General features: G+C 37.8%; 1 protein-coding gene and 1 long non-coding RNA gene across 2 annotated transcripts; one reads left to right on the top strand and one right to left on the bottom strand.

Annotated features, from left to right (window-relative positions):
• Positions 1-490: 490 nt before the first annotated feature.
• On the bottom strand, positions 491-23,730 carry tent4b (terminal nucleotidyltransferase 4B). The gene is made up of 12 exons (XM_008405546.3): positions 22,815-23,730; positions 10,318-10,441; positions 7,691-7,737; positions 5,950-6,070; positions 5,617-5,724; positions 5,316-5,444; positions 5,002-5,212; positions 4,791-4,917; positions 4,546-4,649; positions 4,259-4,455; positions 3,865-4,011; positions 491-2,766 (listed from the first exon to the last, which is right to left on the bottom strand). Exons 1-12 carry the CDS (start codon positions 23,375-23,377, stop codon positions 2,608-2,610), a joined length of 2,037 nt encoding a protein of 678 aa, XP_008403768.1. The 5' UTR covers positions 23,378-23,730; the 3' UTR covers positions 491-2,607.
• LOC145551154 (uncharacterized) lies at positions 2,262-4,562 on the top strand. Its single transcript, XR_014086972.1, has 2 exons — positions 2,262-2,400; positions 4,230-4,562. It is a non-coding gene; the product is annotated as an uncharacterized LOC145551154 (long non-coding RNA).
• Positions 23,731-25,355: the final 1,625 nt, after the last annotated feature.

The raw sequence follows: 25,355 nt of genomic DNA, 5'->3' as shown, positions 1-25,355 counted from the left end.
ATATATATATATTATTTTTAGTGGAGTTTTATCAGTGGAGAATAACTTAGTCATGGTAGTTTTCACTCTGGTCTAAAAAAAATAGGTAGTCGTGTCAAAACAAGAGTAAAAAATTAATTTGCCCCAATTCTAAAATGAAAATGTACTAATTTTAAAATGGCATAAATAAAATCTGTTTATCCACTGAGATGTTGCTCAGGAGGGCTGATACATCTGGTTATTGTGACACCCTCAATAGGTCATCAGTCTTTCACAGACATACAGAATAAACAAGCACATTTATCCTAACGGCAATTTAGAAAGACTAATTTTGGACCTCATAAGAAAGCAATACATTTTTTAAAAAAAATAAAAAAAACCTGGTCAGGCCCAATTGACAAGTCCAACCCGTCATCCTGAATGGAGAGTCATAGCGTCTGCATCGGCACTGATGGCGCTCGTTTTCATATCATACATCACAAAAAGTCAGAGGTAAAGAAAAACACCCACATTGTAATGGTAATGTTTTTATTGCATGAATTGTAATAGCTGCAGAAGAACAACTTTTTTAGATGAGTTCAGTTGGGTTTAAAGCCTTTCTGAAGTGAAAAGTGAGGTGGTGAGGGGACATTCAGATGGCACATCAAATCTGGTTCACATCTCTCCTGATCGGTCCATCAGAAGCCCTGCTGCACTTCTATACTGCATTTTGACCACAACTGTAACTCTGGTTGGTGAGGAGGGGTGGAACTGTTTGTCTTTTATCCTTTTAACACAAATTAAAATGGGCAGTAAGGAGACTTGTATGTGCTTTTGTTTGTCTAGGCATGCAAAATAGAAAAGAATAAAAGGTGATGCTTATTGCTGGTTATTTTAAATTTAAGGGTCATTTCAGGATGAGAATAAGAGACTGAGCTGTGCTTTGATGTGTCACTCCCTCCAAGCAAGTACTCAGCTTAAAAGGGGAGTTGGTGTGTGCAGCTGCCCATTCAGTGGGGATATGAGCATTTAAAGAACCAATAACAAAGTGACAAACTACTCAAATGCAGTATACAAGCCCAAAGTGTATAGATTAAGACTTAGAGCTATAACTCCATCTACAGGTTAATTTTTGTACTGCAGAAACAGAACAGAAGAAATTGACATTTTGTAAAGTTTGCAGCCATGACATTTTAGAAATTTGGACAACAAAAATCAACAAACAAAAGGCAAAAAAGCTCCCTTTTTAGTCTAGATAGACCAGCCACAAATTAAAAAGAAATTTCTCAATATATGACCTACAAAATGGTCTCTTCAATTATCAAAAGAAACTTGGTCACTCAACAGTCAGTGAAATAATTAAAAAATAGTCTAGCAGAAGCAATAAAAGGTGATATTTTACTTTACCTGAATGCTTGTTCCTACCCCACCCCACCTTCCCATGACTTATTCTATTTCAAATATAGGACTTGAAGATATGGGCTCTAATGTTAATACATTTATCCATACTATGTTCATGTAATTAATAAAAAAATAAATACATTTAACGAATACAAACGATTCTGTAATAGGTAGATTACCAAATAAACTGATTATCCCCACCCCCCATAGTTTAACTGTCGACACATTTCAAGTTTAGGATTTTTCATAAAACCATTATCACCACAAATATATATTTAAATCTGCAGTTTTAAAGCCTTTACACTGGTGTGGTAGTGCTACTGAGCTTGATGCGACAGAGCTCCGTTCCGTCATCTATGGAGACGTAGTCTAAGCTCTGGCTCTCTCAAGGCCAAATATTAACACAGTAGCACAATCAGACGGGGACCAGGAGTAAAAGTGGATGCTGATGATTTCCGTTGGCAATGGGATCCAAACCATCTGTTGGCTTTAGCCAAACAGGAACAGGAATAAGATGTGCATGTCTGTGACTTCAATCAGGAAATCTTGTAAAAACATCGTATGAAACTTGTGTTAACTGTTTGTTTTTGTTTTTTGTTTTTTTTTGCATATGCTTGTTTTTGTACAAATTTTTGTACAATCTGTTTGGACATAAAACAGATTAATCCAACAGTAGAATCAACCAACAGAAAAAATCTCATGCATAAGTTATTTCCCACTCTTACTGATTGATTTGTAAGTGAACAGCTTTAAAAGAAAATCCGTGTATGTTTGTTTTTCAGCATTATATTTTTGTACATTTTGCAATTTCTACTTTTTTTGTTTTAAACATTTTTGCACAATAGTTTTGATCCTTTTTTTTTTTCAGCCGGCAGTTCCAGATGTTGCTCCAGAGGAGATTCCAGACATCCAACCTGTTCGATCCTCGACAGAAGGAGGCACAAGAGGCTGGCTGTGGGAAGGAATAACTACTTCGTAAAAGCTGCTGGAAAGCAGATGAGTGTCTGTGATTCAGTTCAGCTCCAAGAAATTAAACCTACGGTCAATAACACTTTTTTTTTCTTCCTATTTCTGCTAGAAAATACCTGCCACCATAAAAATGGGTGACCGATTCTGCAGAAGTTTTCAAATTAACAACTTCCCCCTTCTGGCAGCAGAAGTGGGATAGGATAGTCAGTTGCAGACGGGGATGCGGGAGGGGGGAAGGGAGATGGTTGTCGGTGACAACACGGATGAGTAGACAAACCCCTATCTGCAAAGATCCTCTTGTGTAGAGTCTCGTATGTTTTTCCTCTTCTTGCTGTTCCCTTGGTGGTGTGGCTTGTTGCTCTGATGACTTTTGGAGCTGAAGGACGAGTTCTGCTGGCCGTGGTGGCCGCTCTTGTTGTTGGAACGAGACATCCTGGCCTGGAAAAATCACATAAGACCACAAAGCAACAATCAGATGTCGAAGCAGGACAGGACAGCGGTTTCAAACTCACTCACTGAGTTTGTCCTTGACCCCCAAGGACAAACTGTTAATGTCCTTCAAATGTATTCCTGGTTCAACACATCTGAAACAAATGGCTGAATTATATCCTATTTTATCTCCATGCAGTCAAGTTCTTCATTGTCTGGTTAATGACCTGCTTATTTGATTGAGGTGTGTGAAAATTTTGTCTCAAAAACTCAATGGTTAAACCAGAGTCTGGAGACACTTCAGGGCTTCCTGATCAGATGTCACTAATTTTTAAAAATGTTTTTGATTCAGCTTTGCCATGCGATTGCATTGGGTAAAAAATTAGCCAATCAGAAATTGTTGCTAGGCAGAATGCATCTTCTCTGGTGTAATCTGCTTCCTTGTCTGAATACCTTCACTCTTAAACTAAATAACAGTAAAAACGCATAAATGTTCTAAGCAAGTCATATTCTGATTTATAGTCAGGTGGTTCTCAGATTTGTTTAGCTGGGCGTGTGGCAGTTTTCATAGCCGACAGCCAGAAACTGTAAAACAGTGGGAGTACTGGAAATGCCATCAGGGGACAATTTTCCCATTCACAAGATGAGTAAATCCTAAAAATGTTCAGGTAACGCAATGACTGAAAAAGACATTGAGAGGCTTAGATAATTAGATACAGCTGCAAAGAATAGTAACACAGAAAGCAACAATCACAACGTGATGTGGGTAGAAAATTAACATATCAATATGGATTGGGTTTTACCTGAGCATCTAAGGTGAGTAAAAGGTCCTGAGCTATAGAAACATACCCCTCACTGCTATGTAACCCAACTGCTTAAGATACCGTAAAACAAAAATAATCAGTGGAAGGATATACCCTAGGGCATACCTAAAGACACGGTTTCATTCCACTAACTCACTCGCTAAATCAGTGTCTTAAATAATTTTCCAAAAGGTCAAAAATAGGAACTCTAAAAAAAACTCACAAAAACCTAAACAAAGCCTGGAGAAATATGGAACTATTCCTCTTGAACCCTTTAATAACAGAAAACTGAGACTAAGCATACCTTTCCTCCTTTGTTGCTTGCAGGTGGAGTGCTGGTAGAGTGGTTCTGTATGCGGTGATTGCTGACCACTGTAGACTTTTCTCTGTGTGTGCTAGCGTTTCGGACAGGCTGTTGCTTGACTGTCTTGCATGGAGTACCATCCGAATCCTAAAGGAAACCACCAACAACACAAATCTACATGAAGCATTTCCTTCTTACCGACCTCTTTTGCTTTGTTTTTTGTTTTGTTTTTGTTGTCAGTCGTTCAGATCAACAATTTTAGATTGGCCCATTTCATCTGGATAGCTTTTGCCTCTTATAAATGAAATCATCATTTGAAATCTGTATTTTATATTTAATCAAGTTATCTTTTTTCATTCTTTTAGTTATATATTTAAGTGTGATGGAAACTGACCGCATCGCTGGAGGATGTGGAAGACGGCGACAGCGGGGACGAGGAAGGAGACGAACCCAGAGACGGGAGTGGGGAAGAAGTGTTGGAAGAGGACTTGCTGTGAGGAGCAGAAGGAAGAACCACAACATCTTCGTCGTCCGGGAAGTTGTTGTTGCACTCGTCAAGCTGTTTGGACTCAAGTAATTTGACGTCGTTTCCTATAGGAAACAAGAGGGACACGTTGTAGCTGCAGCTCGTATCAATGGAGTGATATAATCTTTGTTACGACAAGTACAACTAATACGTACTGTTGAGAGAGCGATCATTCTGAGACTGGCTGTCCCAGTTCTTTCGGATCCATTCCCTGTACTCATCCACCTCCTGAGTCACTCGGATTATCCGACCAAGTATACTGAGGTTAGGAACAGTGAGAAAAACAGTTAATTTCCAAATACAGACTCTTTAAATTAGGACTGCTAAGGGAAACGGCTTCTAAGAATACTCAGGAGTATTCTGTAGTGCATGAGTAACATGTTTGTTGTTGGCACCTTACCTCTCATTCTCATTGTTGGGGTAGTACTTGGCAATGGGTGACACAGCATGGCCGAGGACAACATAGGCATAATCAAACGCCTGCTTCACCTGCATGGCACCATATGAGCTCCGGCCAACATCATTGTCTATTGATAGCAAGACGGAGACAACATGTCAATTAGGTAATTCCAACATCCTTCCGTTTCTGTTGTGTTGTTTCCTGTTCCTACCTGGCTGCAGAGGATCCTCAATGTAGAGCATAGAGGGCCTGTATCCATCCATCATGTTTTTCTGAACCTCATCTTTGGCAACATAGCAACCACCGTCTGTTATCCTGATGCCTGTCTTCAGGTAGTTGAAGTTGCGACCGTAGAGCTCAAAGAATTCAATTAGCAGAACACCGATGTTTATGTTGGGGCTGGAAACGTCCCTGTTATGAAGCTGGGGGAAAAAGCAAAAGCAGGTGAATCGGTGAATATTCAGAGAGAGTAAAGAGAGGATTAGGAAAGTGGGGAATGAAAATCACTAGATTTGCAAAACAAACCTGCAGGAAGCTAACAGCCATGAGGAAGAGACTGTAGGAACCAATTCCACCAGTAAAAACCTCGTTGAGGTCTCTCTGAAGTAGAAACTGCTTCAGCACAAGGACTAGGTAAGGCAGGACAGGATATTTCTGCAGGTGAAAAAATAGACAAAGAAACCAAAAGACAGAATAATTTTAAACTCCTACTATGTCTCCTGTGATAAAAAATCCTGCCAGTGTCTCCACAGGTGATCAAAAGTTGCATCAGTAAATTCAGATGCCGTGTTACAGCCGAGCAAAGCCCCTTCGCTGCAGATTTTACCTCCTTAAATTCCTTGATGAGCCGAGCAGCTTTAACACCTCCGTTCACGTTGAAACTGATGTCCACTTTGACCTCAGTAAAGGAATCAGTAAGTTTGATGATGGGAACCTAAAAAAAAGACAAAAAAATAACTCACAATGAAAGACAGTGGAAAAATGTTTACTTTAGCTCTAGATTAAGGTGAATCATGAAAACGTAAGTAGAACTGGAACCCATTCAAAAAGTGAAGCAAAACATGCCAGATTTTTGTCTGAAAAAGTATCATGCAAACTACAAGATCACACTGTTTTGTTTTTTTTCTTTCTTTTTTTTTTTAGAGGAGTGAAATGTTACCGTCGCTTTATCCAAAACTTTGATGGAGTTCTCATCTGCAACATTGTTTTTTCGCAGTTCATCCTCCAGAGTCCAGAGAGGCAGTGTGTCCCACTTCCCAAAAACCACCAGATCAATGTCACTGTAGTGAAAGAGAGTGAAGCTTATGTTTAGTCTAAGAAACAGAAGATATAAAAAGACCATAAAGTAGTCTTCTCTGATATTACAGATGCACTGATCAGGTTATTCCTGATTAACACTGATTTATGCTTTGTTTTTGAGGTCTCTCCTGCATATTCAAACTTCAAGTGCGTCTGATCTTTTATTTTAAGGAATGAAATAAATACACTAAATGATCTCTGATGTAGGGAAATCCAACAGTAAACAAAGGAATCGTAAGATTAATCCATTTAAACTTTATCTGATTTGCCATTTAAAAAGCACATTAAAGTACATGGAGCTAGTTAATGAGTGTACAGACTGGAAACAGTGGGATAATTTAGTTATGCATTTAATGAACCTGCAGTTCACCAATCAGAGCCAAACATGGGGAAAGCATTTTCCATGTTTGATTATGATCTCTGACTGATGGACTGGTCCTGAAACTCTTTAAAAAAAAAAAAAAACTGAGAACCCTCTCTGCTATGAAAAAATTAAGGTAAAAAATAAAACTCATTATATAATGTCGTACCTTTTAATAGATTTAACAAGAATACATATTCCTCAATTTGCTTCTGCCTGACACTTTAAATATCTCCTGCGAACTACAGTTGTTATGAGCGAAGCTTTGGTTCCCCCTTGTGGAGAAAATGTGCAACTTTCTTCTGTAGCTACTAGTGAAATCTGTCAGCATCTGCAAAATTAAAAGCAAAACCGTTTGTCAAAGCTGTGATTCTTAACACACCTAGCCAGGATAAATAAGAGCCAAATGACAGATATGTTTCAGTAAAAGTAATAAATGATCTGTATTTTGATACCATTAAATAAATATTTGCAACAGAAGAACAACATTGATTAATCCTACTACATAATTATCCAGTAACCTGCCACGGATCCACAAATTCCACATAAATAACTGCGGATGAAGCAGGGAGTGATTATTTTCTTCAAGTAGTCTCTTACCAGCAGAGGCCACTCTAAGAATAATTTTTGAAAAAAATTAAAAACGGTAGCAGATGGATAGATAATGGCAGTAGAAAATTCTAGTATATTTTTACCAAGTTATTCTAGGTAAGTATTAAATATATTAAAACTAAACCTATGTGTTCATTTGACATGTTCCATCATCAGAATCTTCACTAACCTTTGACCAAATGCCCCAACACCCAGCTTTCCCCATGCTTGCAGAAGTGCAAGACATTGAGATTATGCACTCATCAAAATGGTCAGCAAGAGACATTTGATGAATGCATGTGTCTTTAGAGATTTATCAGGCTGTGGTCAAGTCAGGAGCAGCTGATTTAATCACATTTTACTCAGTAAATGAAAAAAAGAGGAATACCACAGAACTGATGCAGACATAAAACGAATGAGGAAAAAATGAGATGCATTCTGAGAACGATCTTTCCACTTTCAAAGTTCATCTAAAAATACGGCGCAGGTATCAACTTCAGCTCACATTCTCATTATAGCCTCTAACCCCGTTTGTTATTACAGAAGTTAATTCTTTGAGACACAAAATTGATTTGGTTATAAGTCAACAACAAGTCTCAGCTTAGAAAGGTCTGTGAGAAGAATTTGCATAAATTTGACTCTAGCTTACCTTGTCGGCAGGTAAAGGCCAGTGCTGAAACTCCCAAACACTTGGACCTAAAGAAAAAGAAAAAATTACTTTCTATGTAGACAACATTTATTTTTAATAACAGATTTCACATAAAATACTGTTTGAAATATTTTTCTACATTTTCTGTTAGGTCTTTCTAATAAGCTAAGATATGACAAGAATTTAAACTAAACAATCTCTTAATGTGAAAGCTACTGGGAAGACAGAAATATTCTTGTTTCCTTTGAAACACCCATGTTGCAGTGCACAAATAGACCTAAGCCTTGACCCTGCTCCCCTAACCCTGCTCTCCACATCACCACATACAAGCACATGCTAGTAAACAGCTCAGTCACATGTAAAGATCCTAAGGTGATTGTGAATGAAACCAAGTCCAGCAGGCTTCCATGAACTGTGACGTAACTGCGCATGGTGACAAAGGTTATCCGTGTTGTGTCTCGTCTAACCGACGGTCATTCAGTACCAGGTCTAGGGCAACCTTTTTCAACCCAGCTGCAATGCATCAGAGCGTAGTGAACACAACAACTCAGATATCATCTTTCACCAACAACAACTGCTTTCATATTTTGCCACTTCCATCCAGTTTTAGGTAAGAAGAGGTTTAACATAAGCAATATTTATTCCAAGAATGTAGTAGGAAAAAAAATGTCTGTATGCCTTACACTATAGTAGACATGTTTGTAAACAAGTTAATTCTTTAACTGGTCGGTGTCCTCATGGACTAATTGGATAACATGTTAGCGTTTTCAGGGTGACGGTTAAGAGTTAAGCAAGCTGTATGCCTTACACTATTCCCCATTTTTGATTCCAGAACTTCTGCCCGACTACAAAAATGCTAATAAACATGCTGAAATTCAGATGGAATGGAAGTTTGTTTGCGCTGCATGATTTTCTGCATTGGTCAAATTTGTTGTAAAATTCCTGCAAGATTTTTGCTTTGCATTTCTGTCATATGACCAGGTTGCGAATTCAAACATGGATATCTAACAAACAGAACCAGAACCAGCTGCCTTCCTGTCTCAGTGACCTTTTGGTTTGAACAATAAGTTGTTGTGCTGAGATCTCCCCATCAGACAAGTCAAGAAATGGGATTGTGGAAACGGATCACCTGAAATCATTAAGCTGGTCCTGTGAATGAGGCAGCAGACATTTCTGGGCCTCTTTTTCTGTTTCTTCTGGGCAGGTTCTGGTTTGTGAAGCCAATGGTTCTGAAACTTTGAATTTCTTATTTTTATCTCTCCTCTCAAATTAGTCCTTAAAATAAATTTTCTTAAACCCCAAAACTTTTTAATAAAAGTTTTACTAGTTTAATTAATCAGCTTAGAATATATTTCAAATGTTCAATTTCTTGTTTTAGAACTTCACGTCTTATTCACAATACAATGGCACAGTTTTTGTTCTCTTCATGATACATGATTTTTTTCTTTTTTTTGCAACTTGCGCTCCAGAACAACCTATAATACCGGAAACTACGGTAATCTTTCAGGCAAATTTCTTGAGAGAGGGGTGGGCATTTATCGTATCGATTATTATTCATTGTGATAAAATTTCTTATAAGAATTTGACTTGTTACCACAATAAATTCCAATTAATGATGTTTTAATTATTAAAAAATAAACTCAGACAGTTTGCATTGTTAATTTTGCAATGTTTCTCCATTGTTTGTTCAATGAAAGAGCATCAATAAATACAAATAATTTTTAAATGCTTTAAATGTTTGCTTTTTAGTGACACAAATCACTTTTTTGTGACTGGTGTCCTAAATTATTATAAATAAGTGCTTTTTAGTAGCAGTATTTGTGCTTGTGGGGCTTTGATTGCTGTGTCACGCAGCCATACAATTACCTAAAGAAATAATCAATAGTTCTTATCACCACTTTTATCGTTATCACAACAGTACCACAAAATATCCTGATGAAACTAAGTCCATATTGCCCACCTCTAATTTGCGTTGGTAGAGCTAACATATCTTATCATTGCTATACCACACTCAGCAGTTTAATGTAGAGTCAGTTTGCAAAGTGAATAGTAGACATGTTTGTAAACAAGTTAATTCTTTAACTGCTCGGTGTCCTCATGGACTAATTGGCTAACATGTTAGCGTTTTCAGGGTGACGGTTAAGAGTTAAGCAAGCACTGTGGAAACTGGACGGCCACATTGCCGCTGCTCCCAGCGGCGAGAAATCAACACAGATACAAAGCTGTCCAAGACTGGAAGAGTATTGCGCTTCCTATTTTAGGCCCACAGCAGACACACTTAGAAACCCGCTGCTCTATCAGCAAGATCAAAGTCAGTAAATGCAATAATGCCTGAGGTGGTACTGATAGCTTGAGCCAAACAGAACTGTGGCGCAGAGAGATAAAGAGTCAGAGGACATTTGTTGCTAGTGGCCTGATAGCACATCCAACCTGACAGCACTGTAGGCTGTTGTAATTGAGAGCTGTATTGTCAACTTGGGCAGCCTGGGCAATGTACGTAACTGTATCAGCGCTAATAAGTTACCAATGGTTCAAATTGTTCACTTTATCAATTTGATGCAAGCAGGGGAGGGCAATTGCCTCATTAAAAAAAAAAAAGAAAAGAAAAAAAAAAAAGGGAGGTTTACCTCAGCACTGGGCCAAAGGTTCTTGATGACTCCCTTTATTCTGTCCACAACCTCTAATCTCATCTTTTCCTCCTCTGGCCGTGGGGAGATGTACTCGTAGAAATCCTTGATTTCCTCGTGCAAGCTGCAAAACACACAGAGGAAAAGGAAGCACTCTTTAGTGACAGAAGTGGAGGCAGGTGAAAACAGACACACACTTAGAGGAACAGCTCACAGTTCGAAACACAAAACGGGAACTTTAAATGTTTGGCAATAACAGATGCAGCACCGCTCAAAACGAGACACTGATTTAAGCTGATGCAACTGGAGCTGCCTTCCTGTGTTTCACAGAAATTGTGCTCTCCTCTTCTGAGCCCCTCACAGAGAGTGGGTGCTAAGAGTCAGACACTGAGTGATCCTGACAAAGTCAAGTTAATTGCTGATGTTAACAATAATAATTTGTCAACTTAAGCATTTGTAGTATACAGTTTTTGAGTTTATTTTCTTAATTTTAAACCAAAGTTACAACTGTTTTCCATCAAACTTCTGTGTCAAACCGCAGTGTCCTAGCGACACCATGCAGTGGTACAGTGGGTGCCTGTCAGTGTTGCTACTTTGTATGTAAACAGGGCTTTGGAGGTTCTGTAAGGATTTGTTAAATCAGCACAGCAACACAAGCACTGTTGGATGATGGACATCCAAAGAGACAACGCGGGACTGAAATAAGGAGTATTTTTGTTCATTTCCAATTCAAGTTCATCAGATTTGGCATTCTGAAGACTTTGGACTTTTTATTTTCAAATTGGTTTATAATAACTGGGATCATTTTATTTCTTCACGGGGACAATAAGTAAATATAATTTAATTACACAATTAATAAAAAAAATTTTTTGGGGAGGGGGATAAAAAGTTAACTTTTTCTTCCAAAAAGAAAAAACCAAAACAAACAAGTTGTTTGTTTTACTTAATTATAAAAAACGAAAGAAAACCCCTACTCTGGGAAAATATAAAGTGCCTCTATGATACATCTAAAAACTTTTAAGATTTATGAACCTCCAGGAAACTAGTAGTTGTAATAAAACGTCTTTTCTAGAAAAATAGCTTTTCCAACAAACACTTGTTCAAATTAGCTTCACTGACTGACTAACAAGTTAATATTACAGAAAATAAAGAATGCTTTTGTACCGGACAGCGGCTCTCCTTAGGGAACAGGAAACAAAGACTTCTCTTGTACAAAGCGATTCGTGCAATTCTGAAAAAAAGAACCAGGCTAAACCAAAACAAAAAAGGACCCATGCTGTGTCCTCATGTAATGTCAACAAGAATCTGGACTCGAGAGACGCACGCAACAGAAGGGTTCCACGTTTGTCCTTGGGACGGGTCGCTGTGCCCACATGCGCTGACCTTTTCACTGAGCAGTTTTGGCTGCATGCTCATGGATGCAGGGACAAGCCTGTGTGGGCGGTCCAACAGGAACACAAACACGACCATGAGGACTAAAAAACAGGCTCCTTACGCCTTCTAAATATGCCAGACATGTTGCTGGTGTGAGTGAAACAAGGACACACAAGCGATGTATACCACAGAGTTAGACATGTCAAAAACCTATAAAGCTATAAACACTAATTGTTTGGATTATAACCCTAAGAGCACTGTGCATTTTGCTCCCCATGTGTTTTCTCGCAGGCTTTCTCTGTTCCTTTAGTTAGCTAATTTGAACTTAAGCAAAAAAAAATTTGGGTGGAAAAATTCATAAGACACAACTATGATGTGTCTTAAGAACAGCAAAATTAAACAGGTTTCCAGTTAAAACTAACAAGCATTGATAGCCATGAGTGTGTTGCTTTTATAGATGTTTGCCTTGCTATCATTAGAGGCCAGAGAATTTTACAACCTGCATGAAGTTAAAGAAACTCAGATAAATAAATGACTATTTGTCATTCAGCACTTTGCCTTTACCTCTCGATCTTTCCAGGTGATGTGCAACAGACAAGTGAACTCAATGACGAGTCGACTCATATTAACATTACACATGCATGATTTAGCTTACGATGCCTGGAGCAATAAACAAGTCAGAACATTTGACAACAACAATCTCTAACTTACTCTAAAAATTTAATTTAAAAAAGCAAGTGAGACTTTATTCTGTTTGGAACATGAAAAACAGTTTTGATTTTAATTTTAAAGAAGACTCCAGCCCCCATTAAACACACACGCACACACACGCGCACACACACACGGTGGTTTCATTTTAGAGTAAAAGAAACCTAGCAACTGAAATCTACATTGCAAAAGTATTTGATCTTAGAAGTTGGGTGATTGTTATTATTGCCTTTACAACATCTGCAAGTTTAATGTGCTGCATTTGATCTAGAACATTTGGATGTTATATAGATTCACTGGCCACTTTATTAAGTACACTTGTTCAGATACACGAAGGGCCAGTCACATGGCAGCATCTCAATGCGTTCAGGCATCCAGACGACTTGGCGATGTTTGCGCTCTGCAGCAACCACCTGATGCCGCCATGTTAACTTGCACCAATAGCTGAGGATGGGTTGACAATGTTTGAAAATGCAGTAAAATCAAATATGAAAATCTACATTTTAAAAGGCAGAGCTATAAAACATTAAAAAAAACAACTTTATATGCAACATCAAACAGGTTAACACCTGATTTTACTAAGTTGTTGCTGCCAAGCCGTCAACCTTTCAGCTTAAGTGGGAGCGTCAGGGTGTGACCACAATCCCTGATGTTAAAAATGTGACATGTTTTTATTATACAACAATTATGCAGCAACAGGTTCTTCTTATCTTTATTACTTGTTAACAGGGCTGCGCTCTGTCTCAGCTCCAAGCAGCTCCGAATAAAGCTGGGAGACTCGCACTGACCTGCCTGTTCATTGTGATTCAGAGCAGAGGGAGAGCGCATGCCAGCTTCTCATGGCTCAGAGCAAGGGATGGTTTCACAAGCAATCTGCTTGGTTAGTTCAAACCAGGCAAAAAAATCTGCACACCAATAAAATACTCATTTTACCATTCTGTGAGCAGTGTAACATGAGGCTACCTAGTTTTACAAATAACCAGAGCAAACTTTTAATGCATCCTTAATAAAAAATTGTAATGTAAACAATTTTAAAATATAAAAACTATGTTTTTTTTTTTCTTGTTGTTTAAACTCAGAGGATTTATGTGTATTGTTTAAAATGTTTTGTTTGGACCACAGATAATCTAAGGGTGGAAGGGAGGGAGGAAGGGAGTTCCACAATCAGTAGGTTTCATTTCACAGTAAACAAGCAACGACAGCTCCCTTGTCCTCATGTAATAAGAGCAACCCGTGCTCCACCTTCACGGATCACATTACATCGTAGCTGTGAAGGCTGCCTTCAGAGCACATTGGCACTGTTTATCTCTCAATCCCATACTGCTGTAGTAAAGTTATGTAATCTTCAGTAAGAGCCGTTTAAAACCTTACAGAAGCAGAAGGAAAACATTTTTGCTGCACATCCATTGCAACACTGAACTTCAGACAATCTGCTCATGATTTTACAAAATGAATAAAAAGATTATGGTGTGATATTCTATTTGCAGATTAAAAAGAAAGGAATCTAAGACATTCAATTTAAAGTAATAAGATCTCATATGGAATCCTCAGACCTCGCAAACTTAAAACACTTAAAAATAAATTATTGTACTTTTCAGTCATCTTACACATTCACTACTTGAAGGCAAAACATCTAGGAGGCGACTGAACTGTTATATTGTGATACATGATCAATATAAATAGATAATCTGTCTGATGGGATATTTAATTTCATGGAACCCTGATCGAGAACCACATAGCATTCTGGGGGATGTAGGCAGAGGAAATACTTTAGTCACTCAACCTCTCAATGCCAGCTAAGCAAGATAAGTGGCATCAACTAACTCAGTATTTGGTTACCTAGCAACAACCTGTTGAGTCACTGGCACAGCAGCAGTTACAGGTTTCGCCACAGTGGCTCATAACTGCTTAAAAATAAAGAACACGTGGAGTGAAAACTGTGGACAAAACAGGAAAGATAACATCTCTAGTTTGGAAGTATCTCAGATATTTAAAACAAAACAAAACAAAAAATCAATAATTATACTGATATAAAATGCTTACATCGTGTTATGTTTTTCAACTACACTGTCCGGCCCTAGTTAATGTATACTTTAGAAGAAGCTTAACACAATTCTCCTAGCCGCACCTCTACAGAAGATGCTACACTATTAATGTTTAATCATAGAGCAAAAAACAAATGTTTGATGTTCACTTTAACCTGATTATGTTTTGAGCCAGAAGGTAGCATGCCATGAGTTCTCACAGTCTTAAAACACAACAGTGGTTCCCATCATTGTGAAGTATGTCTCATGATGAGCAATCCTGACATAGTTCTGAAGTAAAAAGGAAGTCTTTTGTTGGTGATAATTGGCTGATAAAAGCAGCCTGGCAGGCCGGCCGACAACACTTGGTTGGTAAGGCGTCGAAGGGAGCATTTGTTTGGTAACATGCTGGGTGTTCAGGAAAGAGAAGAAATGTTTCCAGAGATATGAATAATTTGTATGCTCTGTGAGAATACAGAGACTGGATAAACATTACTATGCTAATCTTAGCATCTGCGTCAGAGATTTCTGCTAGAGCTAAACTAAAAGCTCTTTCACCGTTTAGTTTCAATTGTCTTCAAAATCTAAGATACTTAAACCGATCAAACTGAATCATGGAAACAGTTGCGTCTCTAGGGAGGCTTCCAAGCTTTTTCAATAATATTGTTAAATATTTGCCTCTATTTAGCTGTTGTGTACCCAGTGTTTTGTAACTCCTAGTTTAGCGATCTAGTTTTGAAAAATTAAACATATCTTACATATGGATGGATTTAATGTCAAGTCTTCCTTTTAGATGGTTTCCTTAAATTGACTCTGATTTGATAGCCTTCTACAAACTAACTAGCAAATTGTTGTCTTAAGATGGTGCTAGAAAACCCAAATCAACTCTTTTTGCTTAGTGGTTTCTGCATAACCGAAACTATCACATCTACTCTTGGTTTAAAGAGTAGATGTGATGCAGTATGTGCTTTGAACAGCAATACAGCACATACTGATAACAGGTCACTAAAACTAATACACAACTGAGATGTTTACCACCACTACATTTCATTCTGAAACAGCTGGAATTAGATAGCCACCAGATCTGGTTAGTTTATTTCTATAAATAAATTGAGCTAAACTACAAGCAGGTTGTTTCTTGACCAGAGCCTGTTTGGCACTCAATAGTGTTAAGATTTAAAATTTAACCACAGATCATGAACGGTGGACACTTGACTAGCAATCCTGTGCAAACAATTTAGCAGGACTTTCAACATTCCTGATTGCTTCTGTGTGAAAACTGTGCAACACCTTGTCTGGAAGGCAAGATTAGTTCTTTGACTCGTTCAAAGGCGTCAGAAAGGCCGGGTAAAATTTGAGGTAAATTAATTAAGAAGGAATGAAAAAAAGCTGGCTCAAACTTTGAAAATACAAATAAACTAAAGGCCAAACATATAGCAGGTTGGGAAGTGCTGAAACGCCTCAAAAATGAGACCCATTTGTTAAGTAGAAATAGACTCATGGACAGCTAATGTTCTTAAAATCCATAGGCACTCTATATCTATTTTCTCCATCATCACTTGTCAATTTATAATGCATTATATGCTCTAAGAAGTAATGCTTATCTACAAAGAAACACCTCATAAATATGACTGCTCTAGCTGTAGTTACCCAAGTCGCAATTTACTCAAACTAGCATTAAAAATTAGGTGTTGGCGCCTAGAAAGTGTACTGACATCATGACCCTATTTTCACAAAGGCTTACATTTTTAGGCATTGCCAAACTCTGCAACAAAGCTGTTATGTGACACTGCTGTACCTATTGAACCTCCAACACACAACACCAGCTTTGAATTGCTAGGGTTACCACGCATTAAATACTAGTTTACAAAATGAGGACAACACCAAACAAAAGCAGAGGTGTCTGTACCGTACAGATGACGCATCCATTAATTTTTTATCAATCAACGATCAGGGATGCCAACTGTTGGATCAAAGAGCCAAACAGCTCTGGTTACACAAAAGAACACATGATGATGAAAGTAGGTGAGAGAGGTGGTTGTGTTGTGAGTGGTGCAGCAGGCTAATCTTAGTCTTGAAATGAGACAACAAATAACAGGCTGACAGAAAAGCACTAGCAAAACATTTCACATTAAGCTGAAACGGTTTCAGAATCTTCCTGAAAGATAAAACCACACAGAGGGTCAGGAATGACCCGTTGATCTTCTAACTGAAGTCGTCCATGTTACCTATTGAGGTTCAGAAACTCCACAGTGAAACATCACTGATGGCAACTTTTTCAGTTCTGCTTTTAGAGCCAAACTGGGAAATGTTTTTCCAAGCCCAGCCTTGTTAAATATACAGTCTCCTTAAGTACTGGATGTAGATAAGGGAACAAGAATATTTTGATTGTAATTTCCTGAGCAGAAACAATAATAAAGACAGGAAAGGTCTGGACAGATTTAGGACATTTTAAGGCTTAGATGATTCTACATTAAAGTGTTTTACAACTTTTTAATACCTCACAGAAACCGTGAAACAAAGAAAATGGAAAAGCTCAGCCTTTTCTACTTATCAATATAGTTAAGGGCTTTTGATTATTTTTTGGATTAACCTATTACTGATTGGATAGCAAAAGGTGTAAATGAAAAATAATGTGTAGAATTTGAACTGGGTGAGCTAAAACTATGCCACTTGAGGAGTTCTGAATTTATCCTAGATGCAAAATGTAAAGTTTTTGTAAAGTTTTGTCTTAATTACTGCTATTAGTATGTTATTCTTTCAGTAAATGGCACAGGTTTGTATACTCAAATTAATGATTAATTGATTTCAATAATCTATTCATGGCGATTAATCCGATTAATCCGATTAATCGTTTCAGCACTACTGCCTGCCTAGAATATTTTTGGCAAGTTAGAGGATTTTTTTCCATTATAAAAGTTGTGGTGAGAGCTCAAAGAAAACTCATAAAACTGAGAATAATCTGGGTTAATAATAGTAACTTATGGTTACTGCAATATTCCACAATAAAAGTCACAGTCTTATTTTCTTGATGTTGTGCTGCCTTAAAGCCAAATCAAAACAATAAAGTGCCAAGCAGAACAGCTTCATAAAGTTTGCAGCATTTTTAAACATGTCTTTATGTTGAATATACTGCAAGTATGAAAAGAAAGCAATCAATTTGACGTAGAGAATGTCTTCACATTGACATCAACAGTACTAAATTGTCAGAAAATACTGAATCATGGGCATCAAATTCTGGTCAATGATTCACATGCTGTTCTTCTTTGGACCAGTTTTGATAAGCATAAACAGTATAAAGCACTGGTAGCTCCTTACAACAACCAGTTTTTAAAAAAGAGTGACATAAGTCTGGTTTACAGAAAAACTTTCCTCTGGACAGGAAGACATTCTACTCTACACACTTGAAGGTAAGGTTGTGGGCAGTGGTCCACCTGCGCTTGTTTTAGGGTCCGCAGTTCTGATGTTTCAACATTGTCTGAACACCAGACACTGAGTAAGGAAGCACAAGAGGGTCTAACAGATGTTCAATACTGCAGCCGCTGTGTTGAGCATGTTTTTAATAAAACGGCTTCAAGCAGAGGTGTTGCCCGCGTGTTAATGCTGGGTGTCATAAATCTCTAAAAAGCAGCAATAACAACAAGGCAATAAAACCCTGCTCTGGGGCATTTCATCGCTGAACAATTAACCACACTTTTTATTACATCTGAAGTAACCTTCTCTTGTATCATTCTAAGCATGTTTGCAAATTTAAAAATAACTATAATTATTCATTAAAACAGTTTAGAAATTGGATGAATCTGTGGGATCTTTTGTTTTATCTTTACAATCAGACACACTAAATTAGAAAACCGGGATCAGCAAGAAAAAAAAAGGGGGACACAGCTCTCTCAGGATAGAGACTCGCTATGTCCATATAAAGAATCTAAACAAAACCCCAATCGCTAGTCTAGAAAATTAGGTGGAAGCCCTCCCTTCAAGCTCCAAATGTGATTGGTCAGAAGAGGAAGAGGGAGCGAAGGTTTGTCTCTCGAGAGGGTTGGCTTTGTTCACAGGAAGTCGAGCTGTGTGGAGCATGCAAACACTGATCCATTGCCATCATGAATCAGCCTGCTTACTTGGACCTTCCCAGTTCCAGAAAGCCTGGCAGAGAGTCAAACACAAATAAGCTAATGCCTCTGCCTCTCTAGCCAAGCCACATGGCCAAATATAGAGTACAAACTGTCCTGCTGAAGCGCATTTTAACTTACTCCTATGTTACCCTTTTTGGTTCTTGTAAATAGAAAACGGTATTTTTGTTCAATTTATTTGCGTTTACTCCCAACCCAAAACGGCTCAATTCCACAGTCTTGTGTTCTGCTTGGGAAAATGCTATATTTATATTTTGTATTAAATACAAGGTTCAGATTGAGCTAAAAATAATTGGAAATGGGACACTTTCATTTATGCCTTGTGCCTTTTTGTGGCAAACCACTGGATGACATTGGCGTGCCGGGTTTCTGGTTCATCTGCTAACACCTTGTAGCTAAAATGTAACGTCTGAAGTAGGAAGATTGTCATTTGTCTGTAGCCATTTTCTTCACTCATCTAAAAATGTTTTAGCACTGTTCATCCCAACTGTTGAAGTTCTTTCATATCATTACCGAAAAAATATCACTTGTAGCCCAGCAAAGTTTGTTTTTACATTCACATACATACTGTATATCATCACTAGTTCATTTTAAAATAATGCGGCAATGTCTCAGACTGTGCTGACATCATGACTTGCCTGAGTACTGAAGGCCATCAGTGGTGCCTGATCCCAGCTGTTAACTTAAGGTTCTGGTATTAGCAGAGCTTATCAGTAAAGAATGTCCTTATGCAAACAAAGCTCCCATATTACTATAAATGAGGATCAGCAAAAGGCTGAACTCTACACTCTTGTGTTCTGCTTGTCTCCACATGTTTAACCGTGAGGAGAGGAAAATGTTTATTTCAGAGCCGCACCCATGAAATCTTTTTCCACAGTTATAACACTATAAACAACCAAGTTAATAAACACAGCAAAAAGTTATGCTAAAAGTCATCCAGAGTAATACAAGTTTATTATAAGTTTATTATAAAAGATCCGTCGCAACAAAAATTAAGCATAAATCAAATTTTCACATTATTAACCACAGAAAACAACTTTACATTAAGGCTATCTTTTGTTAAAAGCCACACTTTAAAGTTCCTTGAAGGTTTGCTTGATCTGGAGCAATAAGCTTTTACTACTATCCAAGATTTAATAAACATATTAAGAAGTTGATTGGGCAGCCTTATTAAAATGTTTTTGAAGCAGCAGTAAGTTTGAGAGGTAGAAGCATACACTCTCTAAGCTCAGAAAAAAGTTCCTCAAACCTGAAAATTTTCCAACAATCCAAGTTCATAGAAAATATTCATAGAATATATTTGCATATATAGAAAAAAATATTTTGTTTTAAATAGGAATGCAAATATGCAAATTTGGGTCGATTCACTATCCGATTTTAATGCTGCTGTTGTGGCCGATATACCCCATAATCCTGTGCTGAATCACAATCACCTGACCTAACAAAAACCACATGACCAGCTCCATCCAAAACAACTACAACACAGAAATAAATATCAGCTGGTAACATCAGTTATATCAGTTGGTAACATCAGCCCAGTTTTACTTAATGGTCCGATACAGATATGTTAAAAAAAGACAAACATTGGCTAGTAATATGGATGTTGAAGGTGATATATTGTCCATCCCTAGGTTTAAAAGAAAAATAGGGTTGCAAGATGTTAGAAAATGTGATATTTAGCAAATGTGATATTGCTAAAAACGTGTGATTGCCACAAGTTATGAGAAGTCTACACTTCTATTACTCCCATTCTGTTCTTCTAATGGATACATTCAATGTTCTTGCTTCATGGCCTCTCTGACCTGTCAGATGTGGGCATCCGCCGCAATGAGACTCCATCCAGCCATGCTGAATATCCTATTGGCATTCTAAGTGTAAGCTTGTGACACTTGGGAGTTTATAAACTAACAATTTCAATGAGTAATTTGCTGTGTTAATGTGGTGCACATTGTAATAAATAGTGGAGCTCTATCTATGAGCTCTGTGGTCTGTGGTGCCTCGACCATGGATACAGCTCCCCCTGACCACCTGAAGCAAATATCTAGTAGAGTTAGGAATCTTGTAGCCAGACTGTTTCCAGAGCCATCTTCTTCTTGTCCTATTTTCAAAGTGTGACTTGTTCTCCTTACATTGCTCACTGACATCTATGTCAGATCACTCTTACACTAATTTCATCCAAAGTGAGGGGATTTCCCCATTCTTCTACTATAAGCAACACATGTGTACTGTGATGCATTAAGAGTTTTTATGCGGTCATTTTCTCATCTTAATGTGCATTCTAATGCTGTCAATCTCTCAACATGAAAGGCCTAAAGCCATTTCACATTTCTTTATGTTTTGCCTACAAGCACATACTTTATTACATTTCAAAGTGGTCCTTGGTAATAATTCTTCAGTCTTTCTAAAGAACCCCGCCTTCACTTGCACATTGGCTTTTTCGTTATTTTGGCTCATCAGACTGATTATTCATATTTTATTTTATTTTTAGTCTTTTCAAACTCACCTATGAACTATATCAGCATAATAGGCATAACCTCAAAGGATGATTTCAGTGAAGTCTCCATCTCTACAACTTCAAAAAAATAAATAAATTTGTTACACTGCATTTAGTTGTTACTAGCAATTTGTTGCACATATATCATGTATCCCCAGGACTAATATTGTTGCTACATCAAGAAAAATATACAAAAAGTAAAAAAATAAAAATTGAACTAGCAGTTCAACTACAGACAACTGCAGATTCTACGATTCACGTAAGTAGCAACTAGTTAAAACAACAATACAGATAACACTGGGCCTGGTATCTGTTCCTTTGTTTACTTAAATATAATTCTTCTATTGTTGGCCTAAATCTTATCAAAACTGTTTCAAAAATTTTTTAATTAAATCAGGATTAAATGTGGTGACTTCTAATCAGAAAAGTATCTAAAGCCCAACCTCACGTTTTCTCTAAAATACTTCCCTTCTATGACAATTTAAAGAGTTTTAATTATCCTCTGCTCTTTTAAATGTGACTTGCTCAGATATAAACACGAATTGTTAGCCATGTTACACCATGTTTTTTTTTTACATAATAAATACTAAGATGTTAGCCTGCAAAGGCTAAAGAAACATAATTATCTAATGTTTCAAGGTACAAACCAGACTTTTCTGTAAAGTCAATTTATGAATGTAGAAAAATGTTTAACCAACACAAGACAAGAAAGCAAGAAACTGCAGTTTGCTATAGTACTACAAGCTAAGAAAAGTGGCAATGCCTCTGTACTGGAAAATCGTACAACTACTGAAGGTGATGCGACTGGAATGCCAACGATATTTAATTATTTGACCAGTGTCAAATATAGACAGAATAAAGTTTGATGGAAATTTTCTAAAAGTACGTAAACAAATTTGTGCCTGCAACGTTTTGAACATGATTATTGTTATTGTCAACCTTTGCCATCCATGATAGTGTCCCTGATGGCTCTGAGGTCATCGGAGTCAAACTTTGGGTTAAACATTCAAGTCTGAACGCAACACAACTTAAATGCATTTGTATCAACGTCTTGATCCATCAAGTCACTTGTCTTGCCATAGTGTTCACTAATGCCACTGCATTCTTGTGTATCTTGTAATGTTAACCCAATTGCATGCAAATCAGAATAAGAAATTTTTTTTTTCTTCTTCGTCAGTTTTTATAATTTAATATTTATATGTTTTACTGGAAATCCACACTTCAAGTAGTAGTGTATGGTATGTGTACTTTTTGGTGAAAAGTTAACCAACCATGCAATATCTTTAAAGGTTTAATTTTATATGTGGCTTCTTTAAATTTTGAGAAGTGCTGTTTCTCAACTTACCTGAAATACTCCATTTATGAGAAGCAAGAAATATAACTTAGTTGAAAGCCAGCATTATTTCTAACATCTGCCTCAACAAGTCACTAACTCAACTTCTGCATGTGGGATTTCCCTTTTAAGGAGTGAATTTCACCATCTCTCATAGTAAGCGCAGCTGAAGACATAGAGGTCTCCTATTTAAACTTCAACAAAAGTCACTTTTTCACCAGCTAAATAAACTATAGTTGACCTATTAAGTGGAAGTAAACCAGTGGGTGGGGTGAGACGAACAGCCTCTCCCCTTGTCCTTTAACTGTAAACATACTAGTTTATGCTCCAGCACTAAGCTAACACAATGAAAACGGATTAGTAGAGCTTCACTTTTAGCAGCAGGTGATCACCTGCAACGCAGCCAAATTAAACTTCAGCAGACTCACTCTTACCCCACAACTCCTTCAGAGTAGTTCCTGACTTTCCAAGGCGTGCCCGTGTAACCTTCATATCTTTCCGTGTTAGAGCCGCAACCATTGTTCAAGAGACTGGAATTGAATCCGAAAGTGCTAGCTTTATTGTCTCTCTTTCTTTTGTTGGGGTGTCCGTCCGTGAGTCCCCTCCAAAGCACAGCAACCCCACTGCCCTGCTGCCCCCCTCCACCGACACCGCCCCTGCCCGCGGCTCGGTTGTTGTGGTTGCTGTTGGTGTCCAGTGGTATAAAGTCCCGCTGTTCCGTCATTTCTCCAACCCCCGCAGAGGTAGACATCCCCTGAGTCTTGACGTCTCCACCACCGTTGTGCGAGTCGAGCGTCCCGTTTCTGCAAGTGAGGACGGCTCCCGACGCCCCGTTGTTGACGATTGGTTTCAGGCTCGGAGTGCTCTGAGATCCCGTGGAGTAGCTGCTATTGACGTGCAAATACCCGAGCCCCTGAGTCGTCTCCCAAATCTGCATCCACAGGTTGTTAGCGGGTCCCCGTTGTTCTGGCTGAAACCAGGCGATTCTAGGATCCATCAAACGCCACTGTAGGCAAACCGCCCCCCCCACCCCACCACTGAGCAGCGCTCAGCTCGTGTGCAGCTAGCCAGGTCGCTAGCTAACGTTAGCTAGCCTGCTCAGGTTCTCCACTGACCGTTACTTCTAGATTATGGTTAAAAAAAACTACGCGCTTGGGTAATAATGCTATACACAGAGCGGTCGAACTAATTCGTCCGCAGTAACTAAAACGAGAGAGCGAGTCAGGTAATAAAAACAGTATTTGAAGATCAACTTGCTGTTAAGAAAGACGTTAGAAACGTGCGAGGGTTGTCTGTCGAAGAGTCTCTGTGCCTTTCCCCCGATGGCGGAGTCCACACCGCTACTGCGGCTGCGCCGAGCAAGTGAATGGGGCGGGGATACACCTATTACGCAACAAACAGTTTACGTTTATTTAATATATATTTATTACATAACAAACTCAGATTTCACATTTTTCTATGTAAATCAAATACGGAAAAAAAAATTTAATTCATATACGTGTTCATTTAAATCTGAAACTATTATTTTTTTACGCTTAAAAATAAAATTGAGGCAGTAATACGATTTACATGCCCTCAAAAATTGATTAAAAACAATACAATATCGTGGAAGACGTTTTTTCAAGGTATTGGAAAAAAAGTGAAACTCATAATTCCGTTTAATATTACGTAAAACCTATTAAGTTATTTAATACACCATGCAGACTACACCTGCAGATGGTCATTGACATTCTTCACATCGAAGGCAATGTGGAAAATGTCATTACTAAGCAAGCTAGCCATTCGGTGATCTGGTGCCTCTCCCTTTTCATAATCCCTCGTAGATTCTATTCAGGCTCTTGGACAAACAGCTGATGACGTTGCTCCCAAAATTATTGACTGTAGAGTGACTTTACACTAGACTTCAAGCAACTTAGATTCCACACCTCTTCATTTTTTCAGGTCATTGACCTCTAATCCAGTTTTTCCATCGGCTTAATTTCCCATTAATATGCTTGGACACAACACAGTTAGCTTCTTTAGCGGTGACCTTTTTTGTCATAGCTGTACTGTCGAAAGTGTCAACGATTTTATGCTCAACAATTTAAGTCAGCAGTCTTTTCATTCATCAAACATACTGTATAGCTGTTAAAATACTTTATTATATAATTATAATCTTATGAGAAAATGAATTTGAGGTTTCATTGGCTGTAAAACACTCAAATCTAGAGAAATAAAAACCCAAATTAGCTCACTATATGAGCAATTAATCTGCATGTGGTTCACTTCTTAAACTCAATTTGAAAACTTTTTGCTATTCTATAAATTCATTAAAAATAAAAATAGAAAAACAACAGTTTTCTGTATGTAATGCTGCTGTTGCCCAATAATTTCTCAATTCTCAAATCAGTAAAATACATCTCATCTGCTCCAGTTTGGCCATAGTAATTATACTATTAAGCCACCTATTTATTTTTGATATTTTTTTATTTACTGTGGCAAGCTTATTCCTCCACAGTTTTGTAATTCAACAAGCAGAATCAAGAGTCATAAGTCATTGCCACTTAAGTATCAAACAAGAAAATGTAACCCTTTTATAAACTACCTTTAAGCTTATTAGCCAGAATCCACCACTGACTGTTTTTATATTATAATAGTGTGATGATTTCTTATTAAATCTAAATCTAACGTAGTCTCATTATCTGTAAGTAGGTCCACATTTATTCAACTTCAACTATTCAAATTGTTTGGCCCTGAAAATCGTACTGGTTTGAAAATATGTAAATCTTGCTGCAAGCAATATCCAGAACTATTCAGTTATAACTTTCTAAGAAATGAGGGAAAAACAAATTCCCCGTAAGCCAGAGCAGGTTTTACATCAATGCTAGCGTTTTGAAGAAATTTCCACATTTGTCAGAAATCCTGACAGAAAATCTTAAAGAGCTTAATTAACCGGTTAGAGCAAGACCTGGCAGTGGAAAAGCGCCTCTAGTCAC

This window comes from Poecilia reticulata, chromosome 3 (genome assembly GCF_904066995.2).
Source record: "Poecilia reticulata chromosome 3, P_reticulata-male-v2, whole genome shotgun sequence".
Classification (NCBI taxonomy): domain Eukaryota; kingdom Metazoa; phylum Chordata; class Actinopteri; order Cyprinodontiformes; family Poeciliidae; genus Poecilia; species Poecilia reticulata.
The sequence above is the reverse complement of the archived record's forward strand: the minus strand, read 5'-3'. Positions and strand labels throughout refer to the sequence as shown.

Coding starts and splice junctions, on each gene's coding strand:
- tent4b (XM_008405546.3), bottom strand. CDS start 23,377: ATGGATCCTAGAATCGCCTGGTTTCAGCCAGAACAACGGGGACCCGCT. Junction 4,650..4,790: donor CCCAACAATGAGAATGAGAG/GTAAGGTGCCAA, acceptor TCCTAACCTCAG/TATACTTGGTCGGATAATCC. Junction 4,012..4,258: donor CCACATCCTCCAGCGATGCG/GTCAGTTTCCAT, acceptor GGTTTCCTTTAG/GATTCGGATGGTACTCCATG.